The 25,868-nt window shown below is 38.7% G+C and overlaps 1 protein-coding gene and 1 non-coding gene across 2 annotated transcripts in view; one reads left to right on the forward strand and one right to left on the reverse strand.

Annotated features, from left to right (window-relative positions):
* Nucleotides 1-25,868, reverse strand: part of COL19A1 (collagen type XIX alpha 1 chain) — a 1,728,692-nt gene that overhangs the window by 760,685 nt on the left and 942,139 nt on the right. The window contains exon 18 of the mRNA XM_069726653.1: nucleotides 3,489-3,542. Within this exon, the coding sequence (XP_069582754.1) occupies nucleotides 3,489-3,542 (54 nt within the window). The remainder of the gene's footprint in view (nucleotides 1-3,488; nucleotides 3,543-25,868) is intronic.
* Nucleotides 4,633-4,747, forward strand: LOC138639773 (U5 spliceosomal RNA). The gene has a single exon (XR_011313341.1). It is a non-coding gene; the product is annotated as a U5 spliceosomal RNA (small nuclear RNA).

Consider the following 25,868-nt stretch of genomic DNA (forward strand, 5'->3'; position numbering starts at 1 on the left):
TGACTCCCAATGCCAGGAGGAAATTAACTTTATTCCACCTGGCAACGTTCATGCGTCAGCCACGTGGGTGACGCCAGTGCGGTTTCAGTCACCAATTTGTGTTTAGACAGCGGCATCTGTAACCGTTCCCCCTGCACTGACTGACAGCAGCTGATCATTAGAGTTGGCTATCAGTGCCTTGGGAGAATAACTGAAACTCAAACGCTACATGGAGGAAAAAAGTTAGCCACTGAAAATAAATACCAAATAGAAAAAAAATCTAAATGCCAGCAGTACATTTTTTGACCACTACATCATTGCAATAAAATGCAATTACAGAAGATCAAAACATCATATCTACCCCAAAATGGTATCAGTAAAGACGTCAGTTCAGGGCGCAAAAATTAAGCCATCACCCAGCCCCAGATCCTGAAAAATGGAAATACTATTGGTCCCGGAATTTGAGAAGCAAGCAAAAAAAAATTCATTCAAATTGTAAAAAAAAGAATTCACCACCTACTCTACATAACCCCCTCAAAACAATTGTGAAATTTTACTTTGTTTGCAATTTCAACATATTTGAAAGTTTTTTGGTTTTCCAGTAGACTATATAGTAGAAAGAATGGTGTCTTTAAAAAGTACAACTCATTACACAAAAAACAAGCCCTCATTTGGTTATATAAATGGAAAAATAGAAAATTTTGAAGAATTGGAAGAAAAATATAAAAATCGTAACATAGCCATTGTGTGAAATGGTTAATAATACAATTAATTTACTATACTTTGCCTTAGACTCCTGTTAGCACAGCTTTGAGTATAACCGATGGCAGTAATGTTTTGGTGTAAAAACACAATAATATAAACTGTTTTTCTCCTTCTTACATAGATCACAAATCCTGACATTAGCGTAACTGTAGGCTATTTCTCACTAAGTTACCGTTATACTACCTATAGTACAAGAGATGAACAGCAGTATGTTAAGTTTTCAAGATCAACAGCCTTTAATACATGAAATACTTTGCATAGTGTTTTTCTTATTTATTACTGAGCAGTAGGCATTATTTCTGAAAATAGATCTTTCATGTTAATAAAATGACACTTTGCTCTTTGTGCCAAATATTGCCTTTCATGTTTTTAATTCAGTTATAACATTTTGTTCATTTTGGCGGCAGATACACTTTGACCTCAGCATAGCTATACAGTATATATATATATATATATATATATATATATATATATATATATATATATAATCCTGGGTAAACAAGCTTATTCATGCTTTAGATAGATGCTGCTTTGCAACTTTAGTATCATATAAGTCGCCAAAGAAAAAGTGTCCTACTTTCTAATATATTAAAGAGCTAATATTTTGCTGTTATTGCTTTTTTTTTAATAATTCAAGATATATTTTTTTACATTTAATCAGGAGGCACCTTTTTATTAGTCTCATGTGCAGAAAGAAGTTTCACTTTATCATGTTCTGTGCCATAATTCATTGACCAAATATGCTGAAAAGCCTCTAGGTGCTAAAGTGATCAATTCCATGATGGCTTTAGTGTTTCTTCATCGAATATATTTCCTTACTCAATGTTAGAACACATATTTTCTGTTTGATTTACTGCTTACATTCCTCAGGGATCTGAAAGAATCTCTGGCTGGTCTTTGTTCTAGTGCACAACAATAATATACCTCTAGATACAGGTGGATACCATAAACACCTTAAAAGATAGCTAAAATTAAACAGGTGGTTTAGGTGAAAAAAAAAAAAGACTGAATAAAAATCCATTCAACTTTAAAACTATTTAATACATATTGGTTTCTAGGAGATATGAGTGGCAACATATATGGCTACAAATTCATTTCCCACAGGAGACGTCATCTGGATTTCCAAGATTACTGAAGGGTGAATCTGCCTAGTTATGAAATCATGTATCAACTGCTGCAGGCATATTGGCTTCCACATGGCTTCCCAATAAACACATATAAGTATGAAATGACATAGGCATGCAATGCTTCCAGTGATTGAAATACAACCTGCAGCAAATATCTCTTCTAACTCTACTCTGAAATAGTAGCTACAAAGGATTTGTGCGTTGTGGTGCTTGTATCATATTTATTTTTTAATCCTACTAATGTTTAATAGGAAATTAACCTGTCAGGATGATTGTATTAATCAATCTATTTTTATGGCTGTATACAGTGGAATGTAGAACAAAAATAAAATGATACTTGTTTTAAAGAAATTTGTTGTTCCATTGTTGAGAAATCGAGCTTTGAAGTCACATACAAATTAGATCAGAAGTGCAATGGTTTTGTATCCATGCTATTAGAGAATAACTTAAAATCCCCCAGGTCTACAAGCATCTGGATTTATCAGCAACGGCACTTCAGATAACTAAAATGGATCTAATGCTTATACAGTAGTCATTTTATGACCTACACAGACATACCGCTAGGTCAATTAATAAAGCCATCCTTACATTCCACTTTAAGTAGAAAACGTCAGAGTGATTTTGTAATGTAAGGTAAAGATATAGACATAAAACTGATTGCATTGATACATTTGATGAAGAATTTCACTTTGTTGCTCATCTTCAATTACCATTTAAAGTTTTCTGCTAACTATGTTTTGATACTCAGGGGTTGGACTGTGTGCACTGTGCACATTACACGGGCTCTTCTCAATGTCGGTGATTCCCTGCCCCTCCATCTGCTTCCTCTGTTTGAAGAGAAGATTTTCATACAGAGAAGGTGGGTCACTGAAAAAGCAATAACCTGCCATTCAATGACTGGAGGGGACAAAGGGCCAGGGAATCACACTCAGGGAACAGAAGGTCAAGAGCACAGTCCAGCCCCCGTGCACCAGAATCTAATTAGCAGAAAACTTCAAATGGTGATTAAAGAAAAATCAAACAGCTAATTTCTTCACCAGTGGTATATTATATAAAAATTGTGCTGACATTTTCTCTGTAACTCATCCTGTGGGTATTCCTAGATGCTTATGCAGCACAAGACATGATTCACAAAACTAAAGTAATGATCAAATCATCACCATCTAAGAACTGAGCACATTTTACTGGAATTAAAAATAAATTTACAAATTTAGACAAAAGTCAAATAATACTCAAATCTCGAAAAAAAGAACAACAGTTAATATTCAAACAAACAAATTAACAAACAAACAAACAAAAAACAAACAATATTCACCCATTCAATCCCCACCCCATTGTTTGGACTCTCCTGCAGTCTCTGGTGGTCCCCCCAGTCTTTTTTTTACAAGCTACCTCAGGATTGATGTGCCATGCTACTTTCATCTAACCACTCAGTGATGCCAGTAAATATGGCATGGGCCCATTGATGCTACGTGATATTTGTGAACAGTTGCCATCAAGGATTTAAAGTTGACTTTTTTTTATAGCTTCTGTTCTTTTTTTTTCAATAAGCTAAAAAACCCTTGTAATATTGAATTTTGTTAGAAATGAAAGATAGTGAAAAGACTGTGAACTTACCTGAAGTCCAGCTGGTCCACTATTACCAGGGGGACCAGGCTTTCCTCGTCTACCCTTTAAATAGAAAAAAACAAATACGATTCATAAATAGTGAAGTACAATAATTATATTTAAAACATGGTACAAATTAAGTAGACAATTTAGAATAAAACATAATCTAATTCAACATATTCCATATTATTATTATGATATCGCAATTTATTCCATGGCACTCTACATGTGAGAAGCGGTATACATAATAAGTACAATAATTTTAAACAATACAAGTCAGAACTGGCACAGGAGGAGAGAGGACAATGCCCGCGAGGGCACACAATCTACAAGGGATGGGTGAGGATTCAGTAGGCGAGGGTTGGATGATAATCCAAGTCTTCAAGCCCCCAATTAATGGAGTACATACTTGCCAAGAATCCAGATTTTGACACAATCTGTTCCACAAAGGGGACAGCACTTTGCAAAGAAAACACACCCAAAAGTCAAAATTTAGGGGGTGTATGTGGCCCTTTTGTGATATTGTGGATGTAGCTATGCGAACGTTACTACTATTATATTGTGGTGGCTATGAAGTACTTAGAGACCACGGGGTTCAACCCCATCTGGTCACGGGAAAGCAAGAACCTGTGCAAAACACCCAGAAGGGATACATTGTTAACAGGAGCCATTTACTAAACAAACCAGACCAATATATGGTCAAGCTTTGACTAAGATCTCTATAGATCGAAACGCGTCGCTTTAACTTGTCTTTCTCACATGTTTGCATCCCGTATGTGCAAGGATTTTATGCCTACTAAGAAGTTTTATATGGATCAATAAAGAGTTTCAATTTTAAGGAGCTCATCCTTCATTACTGCACGTCCAAGTCAAGACGGAGTTCCGTGCACCTGTGGCTGTCGGTGAGCCTGCTGAGGCTCTTGTAGCCTTCACTTCTATGTATTGTGTAATATAAAAACAGCAGCAGCTGGTAAGAATTCGTTCACATTTTTATTGTCGGCTCAGATGCAAATTCTGTCAACAATGGAAAAAAATAAAATAATGCAACTTTTTTTTTGCCAAAATGACAGACATCATGACGGACCTATTATATAAAATGCATATGCAATTAGCTCTAATGGCACCTAGAGAGTTCTTGGAAGCTGAAAATAGAATTATTGGCTTCTCTTCAGAACGTAAAAATCTTTCGCCTTTTACTAAAGATTTCTGTGGAGAGGAGCAAAACTGAGTTTTGTGGCAATTTTTGCATGCTCCAGCTTGCTGGGGCTTCCTTAATTGGGTTCAACAACAGAATAAAGGAATGGGTGGGTGGGGTTTCGGTGGGAGACTGAACCCTGGGGTTGCTGGGAAGAGGCCCTCATTTGAATATTGTAGCCATGGATGGCCTTCTTCCGGGCAGTGGAACAGGTGATGCTCTAAATTTTTTTATTTGGTTCTGTAGAAGGAGGTAGATCTGGGGATTTATTATGATGGAATATAGGCTGAACTGGATGGACAAATGTCTTTTTTCGGCCTTACTAACTATGTTACTATGTTACTATGTTGCTATTTATATGAATCAAGGCAAAGATTTATTGACATACAATTTTACGTTGCTCAATACATTCCTCAGCTATGATTTGTCTTAATGTTGTCACAATAAAATAATATCAATGTATTGACAACGATTTTATAGACATTCCTTATAGAGCTTGGTAGCTATGTCACTAATAATAATTATATTAAATGATGCTAGATTAGAATGCACTGGTGTGATTTAATAGTAATTCCGTGACAATTAAACTGGTCATGTTCTATTGCATTATTGAACCAAAATCCTTCCTGATGACTGCTGTCTGAATTCAGTACATCTAGAGCTTTAGGATTCTGATGCATCCGAGTTAAATGTATTCCAAAAGGATAACATTTTGACATATGTTCAGAAAATTGACCTTTCGCTTTGTACTACATATGTGGGGTATCCTCTGACTCGTGTTCAGACTCATCCAGGCTTATACATTTCATAGAAATGCCTGATTACTGTATAGACATGGAAGAAAGTTTAGTCCTGAAGACGTATGACTAATTGTCAGATGTATTGTTCACAAAAGTGTGCTACAGTAGTAAGTTGCGGTTTGCGTGAAATCTACATCTGCAAGCAAACCTGAGCATGGCGAGTTCTCATTAATTTTTTAGATTTGGCTTCTTCCGCTTAATTAAAACTACTTGTATTTCAATTCCTGCTGCCTCTACAAAAATTCACAGGAAGCTAAAGTATTACTGCTCCATGGAATATTATCATTAGGAGAAATAATAACAGTACTCTAATTACAGTAATCAGATAATGTGATTATTTTGTAACTTATGTATCATGCAAAGTGAGTGGTAATGAAGCACATTTTAATATAGGCTTAATGTATTCACAGATAAAATTCTGAGCTATTTTAACTCCTTCCTAACAAAATAGCTTGCTTTTTGTAATCATTACTGCAGCCAACCATTCAAGGTTATTGTTTTTGTGCCCCTTTTTTGAGCGCTGTTTTGGAAGGTCAATAATATGCATTTGCTCTTTATACAGCTTCTTGCATTTGCACTATATTTTAAAAAAAAAAGTATATGAGCACTGGCACTTTCCCTGACGTGTGGATTGATTCTTATTATTTTTTATGCTGATGCATGCACCCCTTCTTTTTTACAATTTTACACCACTAGGTGATACTATTATGCTATAAATTCTACCTTTTGAGTTACCTTTTCGGTTTTGATATATATGTATACATGCATGTGTCTGGACTCCACATGGATCAGTTTACTATTTATACTTCTAACACTTCATGCTAAATATATTTTTGACTTCTATGTCAGTCTTTTTCATTCTGTAATACATCTCTTTTTTTAACTGTTTTTATTCTTGTGCTTAAATAAAGATGTTTGATTATCTTGTCTCGTATGGGGGCATTTTTCTGTAGGTTTTATAGAGTTAGTTGGATGCTCCAGTAAAGTGCCAAGTGCATAAAAAATGGAATGTTCTTCCTGTTTTTTGTATTGTACAAAACCAAAAGGTCTCACAGTATCATAAAAAAGTATTCTATCGCCACCGGTTGATGGGAACAAAAAAAACAAGCTCTAGGTATACATTTATATTTATTCCATTAGTTTAGACAGCACATGCATTATTATAGTTTATCAAGAGTGCCAAAGTAGTTTATTGTGCAATAATATTTTAAGCACATTCCTTTTTTAGAGATGCACCTCAATCCTATATATATTACTGCAAAAACCGATATATAAATTTTAAAGGATCCAGATACATCTCTCTCTCATATGCTGGATAAAAATAAATGCATGCTATCTCTAGTGCTTTAACTGTCAGGCATCCATAGTTACCACTGATCAGTATGGATCCTCCATGTTCTTGGTCCTCCCTTAGCGTACTTTTCACGTTGGCTTCTTCTGAAGGGGTGTGAAGACTATGGATGTCCACCACCTATTGGTTGGTTTAGTTTCTGTGATTATTGTGCACTATCATATTGGTGACCCACTAATAAAGAATGGTGTGAGCAGTGGTGACAAACACTGCTCTTTCGCTACAGCTGACAGTGGGATTGAGTAAAAGAAAGATGAGTTTAGAACATCTCCTTGGCATTATATGGTATGGAGCTACTGTGCATGTTCCAGGATGCGTGTTCTTAAGAGCCCAGCTGACCTCTCTGTTTAGGTGTGATGTTTCTACCGCTCATGTTCAACCACACTACTGGTAGCTGGTCCCCTAAGTAATGAGCTGTACATGATGAAACTCAGTTAATTCAATATAAGGTAAAAGGTACAAGGTAGAAGTTAATTTCAAAGTTGCTTATTTTTACAATATCTACCTGATTATGACAACTTGAGAACAAAAAAATATCTGTTTAAGCAAGGTCCTCTAACAACTAAACCACCTTTCTGTTTCATTGTACCAAGCACACTCATTGTATGAGATACAAATAGCATCTAAAACACATAACAAATTATGCAGACATCATGTTTGCCAAATTGGGCAAAGATTCTAGTTCATTTATCATATTAAATCTCTACAACTGTCCATAGTGTTTGGAGACAGTAGCTTAAAGCTTTAGAGATACAATTAATGCTAACTGTTGCATAGTTTTTGTTAGGATCCAAAGTAATTTGGATTAGTAGAGAAAATGTGTCAGAAATAATTTGAAACAATCTGGTCTCATGTTTTGACTTTGAGAACCAAGAAGTTCACTGCATTATTTCAGAGAAAAGCCATTATCATCACACTGTGCATCAAAGGTAGCTACCTGCAGATAGAGCATCCACCCTTTGTTAGATGCAAGTTTCTTTCCAGCAGCACTAGAGAAATCAGCTCAGTGACAGGGAAGGGACAAATCTCAGACAAATTACATATGTTCAGTGATGCTCCTGGTGTTATCATTTGCTAGTGCATGCTATTAAGATGAAAAGAACACAGTGCTATTATGCAGCACCCTGTGCTGAAATCCAGCTCTGTCGCTTTATCAGTAATCTATTGATGTTTCTTTACGTAGAGGACACAGAACACAACAGAAGATTAAAGGGACACTGTCACCTGAATTTGGAGGGAACAATCTTCAGCCATGGAGGCGGGGTTTTGGGGTTTTTGATTCACCCTTTCCTTACCCGCTGGCTGCATGCTGGCTGCAATATTGGATTGAAGTTCATTCTATGTCCTCCGTAGTACATGCCTGCACAATGCAATCTTGCCTTGTCCAGACGTGTACTATGGAGGACAGAGACTGAACTTCAATCCAATATTGCAGCCAGCATGCAGCCAGCGGGTAAGGAAAGGGTGAGTCAAAAACCCCAAAACCCCGCCTCCATGGCTGAAGATTGTTCCCTCCAAATCCAGGTGACAGTGTCCCTTTAAATCAATCAAGTGGCCAGTTTATGCAAAGAAAAGGTCCATGTACAACTAAATTCATATTCATCTATACTGCATATAGTCATTATTTCAACTTGTTATGCAAAATATGCATAACAGACTGCATGAACGAGCAAACTGGGTGTCATAAAATGGGGATACGAGGTATCACTGCTGCAGATATTGTGTATACTGGGAAGGTTGCCAGATTCATTGACCAGCATCTAAAGATAAGCAAATCAGTCATGTTTTTTTACTTGAAAAAAGATGCTAGTCCAGAGTTGAAACGAGTTGTGGAAATAAAAATCATTCAATTCATCTTAGTCCTAAGAATTCTTGATTACAGCAGTGCAGCCCAATTTCGCTTTATCGTCCAAGTTGGTGAAGAGACAAATTCGGCAGATCACTTGAACTTGCCAAAGAAATTCAATTTGCTTTCAAGTTATTTGTTCCTTGTTAAGTTTTGGCTTGGTTTATACCCCAGATCCCAATAATGAATAATATAAAAAGAAAGTTAAAGTTGATGTCTGCAGTCACACTATGTGGCTACCGACTTATGGATCCCCCCAGCACACGCACTGCCAACTGTGGGGATCCACCAATTTCGGAGCCAAGACTGGCAGGTACTTATGCGTTATGCACACTCCCGATCAGAGCTCATCTAGTGGGCATGGCCTTGCTCCATACACTTGTATTAAGAGAGGCCATACCCACTGGATGGCCACATTACTAGATGGAGCACAGTCTTGCTCATTAGAAGTGTATGGTGCAAGGCTGCGTCCACTAAATGGGTTCTGCCCAGGAGTATGCATAACGCATACACACCCATCGGTCCCAGCTCAGAAACCAGTGAATCCTCACAGTGGACAGTGCATGTGCTGAGGGGATTCATAAGTATGCAGTGACACAGTAAATTTAGATTGGACAACCAATTTAAGACTCATCTTGCAGCTCACTAACACCACCATTCCCAAAGCCTGCCACGCGGACTCTTCCTTCTACCTTCCCATCACGTGACATACTCTTTGCTTTTTTTTGCTCTATGTTGTCGCTTGCTGCCCTGATTAGGATGTCCAGAGCAAAACATGATGTCACAACATTCCAGCATACAACACTCATGGCGCTGACAAGGCTTCATGTGGCGCAAGTCGTAATCTCTTGACCTCACAACAAGTGCAGCAATGTCTGAGGCCTGCTCAGCACTGGATGCTGAATCAAGAAAACTGATATCCCATGATAGAGGATTGTGAAAAGAAGAGGCTGGAGCAGGGGCTGTGAGAAATGCAAGCAGTGAGGTGATTATTACATTTTTTTTAATCTTTTTATACAAGTCAGCAAAGTGGCAACCAAGATTTTGCTTAATTTGAACTAGATACAACCAACCACCAAAGTTATGGATGCACCAGGTAGACCAGACGGGATCCTGCAAAATAATATCTTTATTAACTAGTAGTAGCAATACAGAAAGGTATAACAATATAAAAAAATTATAAGTAAACAAACCCCACCCTGATGAAGGAATTCATTTTCGAAACGTGCGTCGGGTGTGTGCGCGTGTTCAGGATGGTGAGGCACCCAAAGGTAATGCTTATTAGCATCTTTCCCTGAATCACACATTGTTTGCACATAGCACTTTATTATCTTTCAGTATTGCTCAGCTTTCAGGGGAGTTTCCTATGTGCATGAGTGGATCCTTCCCTGAATTCATTTTTTTGCACTTAAGCACTTTATTATTTTGCAATATTGCACAGTTCTTGTGTGACTTCCACTTGTTGCCATATACATTCTTTACATAATAATTTCATTTATTTTTGCACTTTGGCATGTATTTTTATATTTTTCACTTTTAGAATAATTTCAGTGAATTATTTATACCACATTTTGGGGATTAATTACTTTGCACAGATTCATTTGTGACCTCTATACAAATTGTGCTTATGGGTTTATTCTCATTTTAAATATATGATATATACTGTCCTGATTCGCACACAGTTTGTTTACTTAGAATTTTTTATCTTGTTATACCTTTCTGTAACGCTACTACTAGTTAATAAAGATATTATTTTACATGATCCAGTCTGGTCTTCCTGGTGCATCCATAACTTTGGTGGTTGGGTTGTTTCTGGTCATGAGTGGTTTCCACTTCTTTACTTTGTTTTAACACCAAGGGTAATTACCATTATTAATTTATACAAAAAAAAATAATTATCCTATAGTTTTCATTTTGTCCTAAGGTGTTTTAACATTATCTAACTTAATTTGAACTAGGTAAATTGTATAAAATTCTCAGTAAGAAGAATACATAATTTTTTTTTGTAAAATTCAACATGAATTCAATTAATCCCAAAATAATTAGCTTATTTCTATCAGCCCTATCAAAACCCTTTCCAAATTTGTGGTCTACGAGAAACAAGGAGTCTGACTATATTATGAACTAAAGATACACTTATCTTGTGGCCTCCATCATCTAGGAGACACTAATTACATTGTATTGTTTGTACCTAATGCAATATATTCATAAAAAAGTCAGGATCATTGGCATCAGTTTAGCAATGAGGATGTCCTGATCTTGAACACAATATCAATTTAGTCCCCAATTTGACAAAGGGATGTTTATATGTGTGCTTGAAAACAGACGCTACAATTTGCAGAACAAAACATTAGCCTAAAAAAAAGTTTAAAGTACACAGGGGATAAACAATTCAATGAATCCAAATACACATAAATGGTACAAAAATATACGCATTAAATATGAAAAAAGTCTGATAGGGAGCAGGTACACAAGTACGAGGCAGAAAGACTTTAAACGTTCTATAGATTTTATATTCATATTTCATACAACCAGCATTTATTAAAATCGGTCTGTGTGTGTATTATGCAACCTTTTAAAAGGAAATAGTTAACATAATTTGCTTCAAATTAATTAAAAGGAGCAATCCTTTCAATGAAAGAACCACATTTGAGACTGTTTAAAAGAAAATAAATCAAGTATAAAGTATGCCTCTTATAAGCAGGTGTAGATTTGCACCAAATTGATTTAACCCCTTTACCCCCAAGGGTGGTTTTCATGTTAATGACCGGGCCAATTTTTACAATTCTGACCACTGTCCCTTTATGAGGTAATAACTCTAGAACGCTTGCATGGATCCCGGTGATTCTGACACTGTTTTCTCGTGACATATTGTACTTCATTAAAATTGTAAAATTTCTTTGATATGACTTGCGTTTATTTGTGAAAAAAACTAATTTTGACAAAATTTTCAAAATTTCGCAACTTTACAGCTTTGAATTTTCATGCCCTTAAATCACAGAGATATGTCACATAAATTTCTTAATAAGTAACATTTCCCACATGTTTACTTAACATCAGCACAATATTGGAACCAATATTGTTAGGAAGTTATAAGGGTTAACATAGTAACATAGTAACATAGTTAGTAAGGCCGAAAAAAGACATTTGTCCATCCAGTTCAGCCTATATTCCACCATAATAAATCCCCAGATCTACGTCCTTCTACAGAACCTAATAATTGTATGATACAATATTGTTCTGCTCCAGGAAGACATCCAGGCCTCTCTTGAACCCCTCGACTGAGTTCGCCATCACCACCTCCTCAGGCAAGCAATTCCAGATTCTCACTGCCCTAACAGTAAAGAATCCTCTTCTATGTTGGTGGAAAAACCTTCTCTCCTCCAGACGCAAAGAATGCCCCCTTGTGCCCGTCACCTTCCTTGGTATAAACAGATCCTCAGCGAGATATTTGTATTGTCCCCTTATATACTTATACATGGTTATTAGATCGCCCCTCAGTCGTCTTTTTTCTAGACTAAATAATCCTAATTTCGCAAATCTATCTGGGTATTGTAGTTCTCCCATCCCCTTTATTAATTTTGTTGCCCTCCTTTGTACTCTCTCTAGTTCCATTATATCCTTCCTGAGCACCGGTGCCCAAAACTGGACACAGTACTCCATGTGCGGTCTAACTAGGGATTTGTACAGAGGCAGTATAATGCTCTCATCATGTGTATCCAGACCTCTTTTAATGCACCCAATGATCCTGTTTGCCTTGGCAGCTGCTGCCTGGCACTGGCTGCTCCAGGTAAGTTTATCATTAACTAGGATCCCCGAGTCTTCTACCTGTCAGATTTACCCAGTGGTTTCCCGTTCAGTGTGTCATGGTGATATTGATTCCTTCTTCCCATGTGTATAACCTTACATTTATCATTGTTAAACCTCATCTGCCACCTTTCAGCCCAAGTTTCCAACTTATCCAGATCCATCTGTAGCAGAATACTATCTTCTCTTGTATTAACTGCTTTACATAGTTTTGTATCATCTGCAAATATCGATATTTTACTGTGTAAACCTTCTACCAGATCATTAATGAATATGTTGAAGAGAACAGGTCCCAATACCGACCCCTGCGGTACCCCACTGGTCACAGCGACCCAGTTAGAGACTATACCATTTATAACCACCCTCTGCTTTCTATCACTAAGCCAGTTACTAACCCATTTACACACATTTTCCCCCAGACCAAGCATTCTCATTTTGTGTACCAACCTCTTGTGCGGCACGGTATCAAACGCTTTGGAAAAATCGAGGTATACCACGTCCAATGACTCACCGTGGTCCAGCCTATAGCTTACCTCTTCATAAAAACTGATTAGATTGGTTTGACAGGAGCAATTTCTCATAAACCCATGCTGATATGGAGTTAAACAGTTATTCTCATTGAGATAATCCAGAATAACATCCCTCAGAAACCCTTCAAATATTTTAACAACAATAGAGGTTAGACTTACTGGCCTATAATTTCCAGGTTCACTTTTAGAGCCCTTTTTGAATATTGGCACCACATTTGCTATGCGCCAGTCCTGCGGAACAGACCCCGTCGCTATAGAGTCCCTAAAAATAAGAAATAATGGTTTATCTATTACATTACTTAGTTCTCTTAGTACTCGTGGGTGTATACCATCCGGACCCGGAGATTTATCTATTTTAATCTTATTTAGCCGGTTTCGCACCTCTTCTTGGGTTAGATTGGTGACCCTTAATATAGGGTTTTCATTGTTTCTTGGGATTTCACCTAGCATTTCATTTTCCACCATGAATACCGTGGAGAAGAAGGTGTTTAATATGTTAGCTTTTTCCTCGTCATCTACAACCATTCTTTCCTCACTATTTTGTAAGGGCCTACATTTTCAGTTTTTATTCTTTTACTATTGATATAGTTGAAGAACAGTTTGGGATTAGTTTTACTCTCCTTAGCAATGTGCTTCTCTGTTTCCTTTTTGGCAGCTTTAATTAGTTTTTTAGCTAAAGTATTTTTCTCCCTATAGTTTTTTAGAGCTTCAATGGTGCCATCCTGCTTTAGTAGTGCAAATGCTTTCTTTTTACTGTTAATTGCCTGTCTTACTTCATTGTTTAGCCACATTGGGTTTTTCCTATTTCTAGTCCTTTTATTCCCACAAGGTATAAACCGCTTACAGTGCCTATTTAGGATGTTCTTAAACATTTTCCATTTATTATCTGTATTCTTATTTCTGAGGATATTGTCCCAGTCTACCAGATTAAGGGCATCTCTAAGCTGGTCAAACTTTGCCTTCCTAAAGTTCAGTGTTTTTGTGACTCCCTGACAAGTCCCCCTAGTGAAAGACAGGAGAAAATGTATAATATTGTGGTCGCTATGTCCTAGATGCCCGACCACCTGCAGATTTGTTATTCTGTCAGGTCTATTACATAGTATTAGGTCTAAAAGTGCTGCTCCTCTGGTTGGATTCTGCACCAACTGTGAAAGATAATTTTTCTTGGTTATTAGCAGAAACCTGTTGCCTTTATGGGTTTCACAGGTTTCTGTTTCCCAGTTAATATCCGGGTAGTTAAAGTCCCCCATAACCAGGACCTCATTATGGGTTGCAGCTTCATCTATCTGCTTTAGAAGTAGACTTTCCATGATTTCTGTTATATTTAGGGGTTTGTAACAGACTCCAATGAGAATTTTGTTACCATTTTTCCCTCCATGAATTTCGACCCATATGGACTCGACATCCTCATTCCCTTTGCTAATATCTCCCCCCTTAAAGTGGACTTTAGACAAGACTTTACATAGAGACAAACCCCTCCTCCTCTCCGAGGAGTTAAACAATTTTTTTAGGAACCACCTCATATTTGAAGTCACTTAAAGGGGTCTATATGATAGAAAATACCCAAGTTGACCGCATTCTAAAAACTGCACCCCTGAAGGTGCTCAAAACCATAATCAAAAAGTTTATTAAACCTTCAGGTGCTTCACAGGAATTTTTCGAATGTTTAAAAAAAAATGAACATTTAACTTTTTTTCACAAAAAATTTAATTCAGATCCAATTTTTTTTATTTTAGCAAGGGTAACAGGAAAAATTGCACAACGACTTTTGGGGTCCAATTTCTCCTGAGTATGCTTATAACCCATATGTGGGGGTAAATCACCATTTTGGGGCGTGGCAGAGCTTGGAAGGGAAGGCGCGCCATTTTACTTTTTCAATTCAGAATTTGCTGGATTTAAGCTTGAACGCCATGTCGCATTTAGAGAGCCCCTGAAGTGCCTTAACAGTGGAAACCCCACAATTCTAACTCCAACCCTAAACCCAACACACCTCTAACCCTAATCCCAACCCTAACCATAACCATAGCCACAAACCTAACTCTAACACACCCCTAACCCTAAACCCAACTGTAACTGTAATCCAAACCCTAAACCAAACTGTAGCCTCAACCCTAACCCTAACTTTAGCCCCAACCCTAACCCTAACTTTAGCCCCCAACCTAACCCTAACTTTAGCCCAACTCACTTTATCCCAACTCTAATGATAATGGGAAAATGGAAACAAATACATTTTTTATTTTATTATTTTTCCCTAACAAAGGGGGTGATGAAGGGGGGATTGATTTACTGCAACACCGGGGTCAGTAAAAACCGACCTGAATCATATTCTCTGGGGTCTCGGCTACCTCCGGCAGCTGAGGCCCCAGAGAAATTCTTAGCGGGGGGCGCTCTAACCTTAAACCTCAATGACGTTAAAAAATGGTGCTGTGGTTTAAGTACCCTTAAGTGCCGCCGTTAAAAAACATATCGGCGGTCATTAAGGGGTTAAATCTAACTCTCATCATTCTCCCCTGCTCGCGCCGATCACTAGCAGAGCAGGGGAGAATGATGAAAGCCATGTTCAGCACCCATCACCATGGAACAGCGCTTACTGCAATGCTTCTTCCCTGGTACTTGTCCGTGTGGTACTGATGCGGCACACACATGCCACACATGTGCCGCAAGTATTACACACACGGACACTGACATCTCCGGTACCAGAAATATCAGGACGTGTGAAAGAGGCCTTATAGCGGGTTTTTATGTTAGCAACTGTCACATGCTGAAAGACACTTTTTATTGCAAAAAATAGTTTTTGCATCACTACATATTGAGAGCTATAATTTTTTCATATTTTGGCCCACAGAGTCATGTGAGGTCCTGTTTTTTGCAGGACGAGTTGACGTTTTTATTGGTACCATTTTCTGGCACATGACTCTTTTTATCACTTTCTATTCCAATTTTTAAGGAGACAGAATGAGGAAACACCAGCAATTCATGAATTTCTTTTGGGGGAGTGTTTACACCATTCCGCGTGTGGTAAAACTGATAAGGCAGTTTTATTCTTCGGGTCAGTACAATTACAGCAATACTTCATCTATATTTTTTATGTTTTGGTGCTTTTATATAATAAAATCTATTTTATAGAAAAAAGTAACTGTTTTTGCATCACTTTATTCTGACAGCTATAACTCGTTGTTTTTTTGCAGGACAAATGTTGTTTTCAGCAGTACCATGTTTACTTATTGTTAGGTGTCAAGATCCCGCCTCTAAAGTCATGGCCAAAATTTTTGAGAATGACACCAAAATTATATTTTCACATGATCTGCTGCCCTCTTGTTTTTATTAGTGTTTGTCTGATGTTTATATCACATACAGAAATATAATTGCAATCATATTATGAGTACCAATAGGTTATATTGACAGAATGAGTTAATGCAGCAAGTCAATATTTGCAGTGTTGACCCTTCTTCTTCAAGACCTCTGCAATTCTCCCTGGCATGCTCTCAATCAACTTCTGGACCAAATCCTGACTGATAGCAGTCCATTCTTGCATAATCAATGCTTGCATTTTGCCAGAATTTGTTGGTTTTTGTTTGTCCACCCGTCTCTTGATGATTGACCACAAGTTCTCAATGGGATTAAGATCTGGGGAGATTCCAGGACATGGACCCAAAATCTCTATGTTTTGTTCCATGAGCCATTTAGTTATCACCTTTGCTTTATGGCAAGGTGCTCCATCATGCTGGAAAAGGCATTGTTGGGCGCCAAACTGCTCTTGGACGGTTGGGAGAAGTTGCTCTTGGAGGACATTCTGGTACCATTCTTTATTTATGGCTGTGTTTTTAGGCAAGACTGTGAGTGAGCCGATTCCCTTGGCTGAGAAGCAACCACACATGAATGGTTTCAGGATGCTTTATAGTTGGCATGAGACAAGACTGGTGGTAGCGCTCACCTCTTCTCCGAATAAGCTGTTTTCCAGATGTTCCAAACAATCGAAAAGGGGATTCATCAGAGAAAATGACATTGCCCCAGTCCTCAGCAGCCCACTCCCTGTACCTTTTGCAGAATATCAGTCGGTCCCTGATGTTTTTTCTGGAGAGAAGTGGCTTCTTTGCTGCCCTCCTTGAAACCAGGCCTTGCTCAAAGAGTCTCCGCCTCACAGTGCATGCAGAAGCACTCACACCAGCCTGCTGCCATTCCTGAGCAAGCTCGGCACTGCTGGTAGTCCGATCCCGCAGCTGAAACAGTTTTAAGATACGGTCCTGGCGCTTGCTGGTCTTTCTTGGGCGCCCTGGAGCCTTTTTGACAACAATGGAAGCTCTTTCCTTGAAGTTCCTGATGATGCGATAGATTGTTGACTGAGGTGCAATCTTTGTAGCTGCGATACTCTTCCCTGTTAGGCCATTTTTGTGCAGTGCAATAATGGCTGCACGTGTTTCTTTAGAGATAACCATGGTTAACTGAAGAGAATCAATGATACCAAGCACCAGCCTCCTTTTAAAGTGTCCAGTGATGTCATTCTTACTTAATCATGACTGATTGATCGCCAGCCCTGTCCTTATCAACACCCACACCTGTGTTAATGGATCAATTACTAAAACTATGTTAGCTGCTCCTTTTAAGGCAGGACTGCAATGATGTTGAAATGTGTTTTGGTGGTTAAAGTTCATTTTCTGGGCAAATATTGACTTTGTAAGTACAGTAATTGCTGTTAAGCTGATCACTCTGACTTTCAGGAGTATATGCAAATTGCCATTAGAAAAAATGAAGCTCTTCCCTTTCTGAGCATGCCCAGGGCAAGATCTCTCATTGGAGATCAAGGGTCACATGCTTAGATACTGCAGCAGATCCCATTGGTCCTCCAGGAAGGTCATGAAGGTGCTCAACTTCTGTGGCTGACTCCCATTGGTCCTTCTGGGAAGGTCATGTTCTTGCTGCAGCTATAAAAGGTTTCAGGAACGCATGGGCTACTTGCACAGTGAACAAGTCTGTAAGAACATGTTCATACACCACCAAGAAACCTGAAGACACAAAAGAGAATGGTAAAACCAAAAACACACAGTGTTTTTGGTTTTACCATTCTCTTTTGTGTCTTCAGCTATAAAAGGTTTGCATGGCCGCACGGCCATGTGCTAGTGTACATTTGGAGTCATGTGTGTGTTGATGAGTGCAAGTCATTCTTTAAAATCCCCTCCCTTGTGTATGACTGTTTGCAAAACGTGGATGCTTGCTGTCTAGCGCCCGACTGCTGTCAACATAGACACAGTGCGGCGCCGTGCGCTTATAGAGCGCTTTCCTATCCCAAGTCTGGGTGGTTAGGTGTCTGACAAAGCGGCACAGCACGCACTCTTGTGCTTTAAGTTATATTATCTGTTACTTTGACACCCCAGTTGTGGTGTCGCGCGCAAGTGGTCTGTACGTACTCTAATCCTGTGTCTTGGGATAGAGTCCTGAGACTCCTTGCTTGCGCTCTTGGTGTGGTACTGCGGCCCTGTGATGCAATAGGGTTTGCTTCCTTCACACAGGGTGAAGTTAACCCGTGTGTGTATCCACATTGTACCGCCATATAGTCCGTCATTACTCAGCAGCAGGTTCCATCTCTGCACGGTGGACCCTGGGCTGCGAACGCTAGCCCTAACATTTATATCCGTCTTTTTGATTGCGTGTTATTCCACTTTTTTTTCAGTTTTATGATGATAAAGCATTGTTTTTTTTTCCTTTTTTTAATGGTGTTCACTAAAGGGTTAATTAGCAGGATAGTTTTATAGGTCGGGTCTTTACTGATGTGGCAATATCAAATATGTGTACTTTTATTGTGTAGGGTTTTTTCATTCAAATTATTATTTAGTAATAGAATAAATATTGATTTTTTTATTCTTTTTTTGTAATATTTTTACAATTATTTAAAAACATTTTTTTTTCTTCATTCTAACTTTTACACTTTGTCACATTTTGTGACACTCATTTTTTTGCAGGCTGATTCCTTCTATAGCATGCAGATGAAGCAGCATCTGCATGCTATAAAAGCTGTCAGGGCTGCAATCAGTGCACACTGACCTGAGAGACTTCCTGACATGCACTGTGCATGAAAGGAAGTTTCTCAGCTCTGGTAACCTGGATGTCTTCATGACAACTTCGGGTTACTATGTCAGCGATCGGGACCTCGCATCACGCCGCGTGGTCTCCGATCCAAAGGCAGAGGGGCTGTCAGCCCTCTGCCTGCTCGTGGAATGCTGCGATCATGTGCCGGGTGCCAGCTGTGAAAGTCAGCTGACACCCGGCCCTTGTGAGTGGCCGATCGCTGAGATGTACTGTCATGTCCATGGTCAAATAGGCCCAGGGAACATGGATGGGATAGTACGGCTCATGTCAGAAAGGGGTTAAATACAATAGCCAAAGGCCAATAAATCCTACACCTATGTAACAATCAATCCTGTAGGTTGATTGTTCCCTATCCATATTACAATTGACTGACTTAGCTAGTGCAGCAATTGACCACACGGGACACATTTAAGCATAAATGGGATAAAAAAGGAACAGAGTATAATTTTAATGTGTATTTTACCATATTATTTAGTTACTCATATTTTTAAATTAAAAATTATGTTTTATTTTGGATTGGTTAAAATAATATTTTTTTGCCTTTGGCCATCGGATTAGTTAATCTCTAGTGATACCATTGAGAAATTTTTGTTTGTACCAAACTGTGTACCATTTTCTGGATTCCTTTTTTAATACATTTGTTTAAAACATGAGGCAGTTTTACAAATTAAAATGTTATGTGTTAGCATAATAACAAAAAAGGCTATTTAAAATTAGAGTATATAGCAAATATACTTTTTTCCACATACTTTTATGAGTTTTGAGTGGTACTTTTCATGAAACAATCACTTTAGCCCCTTCACGACATGCGCTGTACATGTACAGTGCATGTCGTGTCTCCCCTTTTGATGTGGGCTCCACCGTTGAACCCTCCTTTTCTGGCACATGTTAGCTGATTTCACTAGTTGACATGTGCCCCTAACAGCTGTGGGTGGAATCGTGATCCACCCATGACTGTTGACCTGTAAAATGCCACTGTCAATCTTTGACAGCAGCATTTAACACAATTGCGCCGAAAGCTTGTCACTAGTCACTCATTGGCATCACATGACCACGGGTTCCTGATGGGTTGGCATGACAACCTGGGGTCTGCAGGAGACCCCTGTGGTTGTCATTACTGGATAGCTATGTATGCCGCCCAGTGAGCAACTGATCATTTTTGCTTCACGAAGCCCTGCTCTCTGTGGCACAGGCAATTGGATGATCGCAGCTTCTAGTCTCCCATGGAGAATATTGAAGCAAGTGTAAAATGAAAAAAAAAATTTTTTTAATATTAAAAAAATAAAAAAATATAAAAGTTTAAATCATCCCCCCATTCTCCCCATGGCATATACATGTTTGGTATCTACAAACTCGTAATGACCCAGAGAATCCTAATATCAGGTACAAAAAAACATGGTACAAAAAAAATTGGGGGCATTTTTTTGCATTGCACTTGGAACTTTTTTCCTGCTTTCCAGTTGTGTAGTATGATATATATATATATATTTTTACAATGATTCCAACACTCCAATTAATTAATATGTATGATAGAGATATTGATTGGTTTTATTAAATAATATACAGTATATATATATACATATATATATATATATATATATATATATATATATATATATATATGTACTTTCAATGGATTCCACAGAAAGCTAATTGAAAAAACTTGTCCAGCCGCATGTCAATTGTTCCAAATGGTCAGTCTAAAAGGAATGCAAATGACCCAGTAATTTACATTTAGTGTACAATTTACACTTATTTTCAAAGATGAGAGATCTTCCTAGGCCTACATATGCTGATTGGAGGTCTTAAAGCCCCCAGGGATGCCAGGTGGAGAAGTCTTATCTATTTGGCCTTAAGGCTTCAGTAGACATACCAGGATAAATATCAAAAACCTTGAGATAACCAAATGGACAGTTTTTTAACATATAAATGGGAGGTATGCCTGAGACAGAGAGAGACAGATTTGGATGAGTGAGGACACTGAGAGAGCAGGCTGATTTGACTCCTATTATTTCCAATGTAATGTATGACATGACTTTATTGATTATGTGCTATTTTTAGTGACTGTTTATATTTATTATTTTTTATTAGGTAAATTCATTTTTGTCTTATTCAATTTTCGTGTGAGCATTTATTTATTCATCACAATTCTTTGAACCGTAACAAAACACCAGTACATGACATGGTAAAGCCAATAATGTTCAAATGTACAACTCATTCTGCAAAAAACAAGTCCTTACGAGCCGTTCTGACAAATAAATAAAAATGTTATGGCTCTTGGAAGAAGGGGAGCAAAAAACAGAACCGCAAAAGCCGAAAAAGTTCCGGGGATAAAGGGGTTAATGTATGCTATTATTTACTGTAAAGCTTATCAGATGTCATTTTGTGATGAAATTGGCCCTTTAGATTCCTCTTGATTATTTTTTTAAGACAGCTACCGGGTTCCAAAAATCTAATAAAATGTGTAAGTGAAGCTGTACATACTGTTCTGCAAGGATAATATACAAGTATAGGAAGTAATATGATGAAAAAGAGAAATAATAGATAGTAAACTTATCAACTGGATGCTGAATGGGAGCTCAGCATATCTAGGAGTGCTCTTAACACAAAACAGCAAATTTTCTTTCTGAATGGAGTTAGCAGAGAAAATGTTTCAATTCCTGAGAGACATTTGCACAATTACCGTATATACTCGAGTATAGGCCGAGATTTTCAGCCCACTTTTTTGGGCTGAAAGTCCCCCTCTCGGCTTATACTCAAGTCATACGCAGGGGTCGGCAGGGGAGGGGGAGCGGGGGCTGTGAAATTATACTTACCTACTCCAGACACAGTCCCTGCAGGTCCCTGACTTCCCCGGCTCCGGCAGCAGCAGATTCTTCCTGCACTGAGCGGTCACATGGTATCACTCATTACAGTAATGAGCGGTAATGGTGACCGCTCAGTACAGGATGAAGCTGCGGCGTCGGGGAAGCAGGGACTGCACAGCGCCAGGACCAGGTGAGTATACGGGGAGGGGGAGCGCTGCGCGATAGTCACCTTTCCTCGTTCCGGGCATCGCTCTGTCTTCAGCAGTGATGCTCAGGTCAGAGGGCGCGGTGACGTAATTAGTGCACGCCCTCTGCTGAACGTTAGTGCGGAAGATGGAGCTGCAACAGAACAAGGATCAGGTAACTATTGAAAGTGTCGGGGGCCTGAGCGATGGAGAGGTGAGTATGTGATTTTTTTTTTTATCGCACCAACAGCAAATGGGGCAAATGTCTGTATGGAGCATCTATGGGGCCATAACGTTTGTGCAGCACTATATGGGGCCATAACATTTGTGCAGCACTATATGGGGCCATAACATTTGTGCAGCACTATATGGGGCCATAACATTTGTGCAGCACTATATGGGGCCATAACGTTTGTGCAGCACTATATGGGGCCATAACATTTGTGCAGCACTATATGGGGCCATAACATTTGTGCAGCACTGTATGGGGCCATAACATTTGTGCAGCACTATATGGGGCCATAACATATGTGCAGCACTATATGAGGCCATAACATTTGTGCAGCACTATATGGGGCCATAACATTTGTGCAGCACTACATTGGGCCATAACATTTGTGCAGCACTATATGGGGCCATAACATATGTGCAGCACTATATGGGGCCATAACATTTGTGCAGCACTATATGGGGCCATAACATTTGTGCAGCACAAATCTGCAGGTGGTCGGGCATCTAGGAAATAGCGACCACAATATTGTACAGTTTCACCTGTCTTTCACTAGGGGGACTTGTCAGGGAGTCACAAAAACACTGAACTTTAGGAAGGCAAAGTTTGACCAGCTTAGAGATGCCCTTAATCTGGTAGACTGGGACAATATCCTCAGAACTAATAATACAGATAATAAATGGGAAATGTTTAAGAACATCCTAAATAGGCAGTGTAAGCGGTTTATACCTTGTGGGAATAAAAGGACTAGAAATAGGAAAAACCCAATGTGGCTAAACAAAGAAGTAAGACAGGCAATTAACAGTAAAAAGAAAGCATTTGCACTAATAAAGCAGGATGGCACCATTGAAGCTCTAAAAAACTATAGGGAGAAAAATACTTTATCTAAAAAACTAATTAAAGCTGCCAAAAAGGAAACAGAGAAGCACATTGCTAAGGAGAGTAAAACTAATCCCAAACTGTTCTTCAACTATATCAATAGTAAAAGAATAAAAACTGAAAATGTAGGCCCCTTAAGAAATAGTGAGGAAAGAATGGTTGTAGATGACGAGGAAAAAGCTAACATATTAAACACCTTCTTCTCCACGGTATTCACGGTGGAAAATGAAATGCTAGGTGAAATCCCAAGAAACAATGAAAACCCTATATTAAGGGTCACCAATCTAACCCAAGAAGAGGTGCGAAATCGGCTAAATAAGATTAAAATAGATAGATCTCCGGGTCCGGATGGCATACACCCACGAGTACTAAGAGAACTAAGTAATGTAATAGATAAACCATTATTTCTTATTTTTAGGGACTCTATAGCGACAGGGTCTGTTCCGCAGGATTGGCGCATAGCAAATGTGGTGCCAATATTCAAAAAGGGCTCTAAAAGTTAACCTGGAAATTATAGGCCAGTAAGTCTAACCTCTATTGTTGGTAAAATATTTGAAGGGTTTCTGAGGGATGTTATTCTGGATTATCTCAATGAGAATAACTGTTTAACTCCATATCAGCATGGGTTTATGAGAAATCGCTCCTGTCAAACCAATCTAATCAGTTTTTATGAAGAGGTAAGCTATAGGCTGGACCACGGTGAGTCATTGGACGTGGTATATCTCGATTTTTCCAAAGCGTTTGATACCGTGCCGCACAAGAGGTTGGTACACAAAATGAGAATGCTTGGTCTGGGGGAAAATGTGTGTAAATGGGTTAGTAACTGGCTTAGTGATAGAAAGCAGAGGGTGGTTATAAATGGTATAGTCTCTAACTGGGTCGCTGTGACCAGTGGGGTACCGCAGGGGTCGGTATTGGGACCTGTTCTCTTCAACATATTCATTAATGATCTCGTAGAAGGTTTACACAGTAAAATATCGATATTTGCAGATGATACAAAACTATGTAAAGCAGTTAATACAAGAGAAGATAGTATTCTGCTACAGATGGATCTGGATAAGTTGGAAACTTGGGCTGAAAGGTGGCAGATGAGGTTTAACAATGATAAATGTAAGGTTATACACATGGGAAGAAGGAATCAATGTCACCATTACACACTGAATGGGAAACCACTGGGTAAATCTGACAGGGAGAAGGACTTGGGGATCCTAGTTAATGATAAACTTACCTGGAGCAGCCAGTGCCAGGCAGCAGCTGCCAAGGCAAACAGGATCATGGGGTGCATTAAAAGAGGTCTGGATACACATGATGAGAGCATTATACTGCCTCTGTACAAATCCCTAGTTAGACCGCACATGGAGTACTGTGTCCAGTTTTGGGCACCGGTGCTCAGGAAGGATATAATGGAACTAGAGAGAGTACAAAGGAGGGCAACAAAATTAATAAAGGGGATGGGAGAACTACAATACCCAGATAGATTAGCGAAATTAGGATTATTTAGTCTAGAAAAAAGACGACTGAGGGGCGATCTAATAACCATGTATAAGTATATAAGGGGACAATACAAATATCTCGCTGAGGATCTGTTTATACCAAGGAAGGTGACGGGCACAAGAGGGCATTCTTTGCGTCTGGAGGAGGGAAGGTTTTTCCACCAACATAGAAGAGGATTCTTTACTGTTAGGGCAGTGAGAATCTGGAATTGCTTGCCTGAGGAGGTGGTGATGGCGAACTCAGTCGAGGGGTTCAAGAGAGGCCTGGATGTCTTCCTGGAGCAGAACAATATTGTATCATACAATTAGGTTCTGTAGAAGGATGTAGATCTGGGGATTTATTATGATGGAATATAGGCTGAACTGGATGGACAAATGTCTTTTTTCGGCCTTACTAACTATGTTACTATGTTACTATGTTACTATATGGGGCCATAATATTTGTGCAGCACTATATGGAGCCATAACATTTGTGCAGCACTATAACGGGCCATAACGTTTGTGCAGCACTGTATGGGGCCATAACGTTTGTGCAGCACTATATGGGGCAAGTGTCTGTATGGGGCCATAATTAACGTTTGTGGAGCATTATATTGGGCAAATGTGTCTATGGAGCATCTTATGGGGCCATTATTAACCTTTATGCAGGATTATAAGGGGCATATTTTAATATGGAGCATCTTATGGGACCCATCATAAACTGTATGGAGCATTATATGGGGCTCCTGATTCAATATGGATATTCAAAAACACTTAACCTACTGATGCCTTAATTAATTTTACTTTTATTGGTATCTATTTCTACTTTTGACATTTACCGGTAGCTGCTGCATTTCCCACCCTAGGCTTATACTCGAGTTATTAAGTTTTCCCGGTTTTTTGTGGCAAAATTAGGGGGGTCGGCTTATACTCGAATATACGGTAAGCAAAAAAAAACTGCTTGTAGTCTGTAGTAGAATTGGAGACATGGGGAATTTGAGGATACCATGGACATCCTATAGTAGGAATGTAATGTTTATTAGACAATTTGAAACAATTACTCATCAAAGAAAAAACACTTACTAGTAAAAGGTAAATTTTAAAATACTTGAAAGCAAGATTTTACATGAAAAACACTGGTCTCTGAAATTCATAACAGTTTATAGAAGTGTTTTAAATATTCTAAGACGCATAACATTTTATA

This window comes from Ranitomeya imitator, chromosome 5 (assembly GCF_032444005.1).
Source record: "Ranitomeya imitator isolate aRanImi1 chromosome 5, aRanImi1.pri, whole genome shotgun sequence".
NCBI classification, from domain to species: Eukaryota; Metazoa; Chordata; class Amphibia; order Anura; family Dendrobatidae; genus Ranitomeya; species Ranitomeya imitator.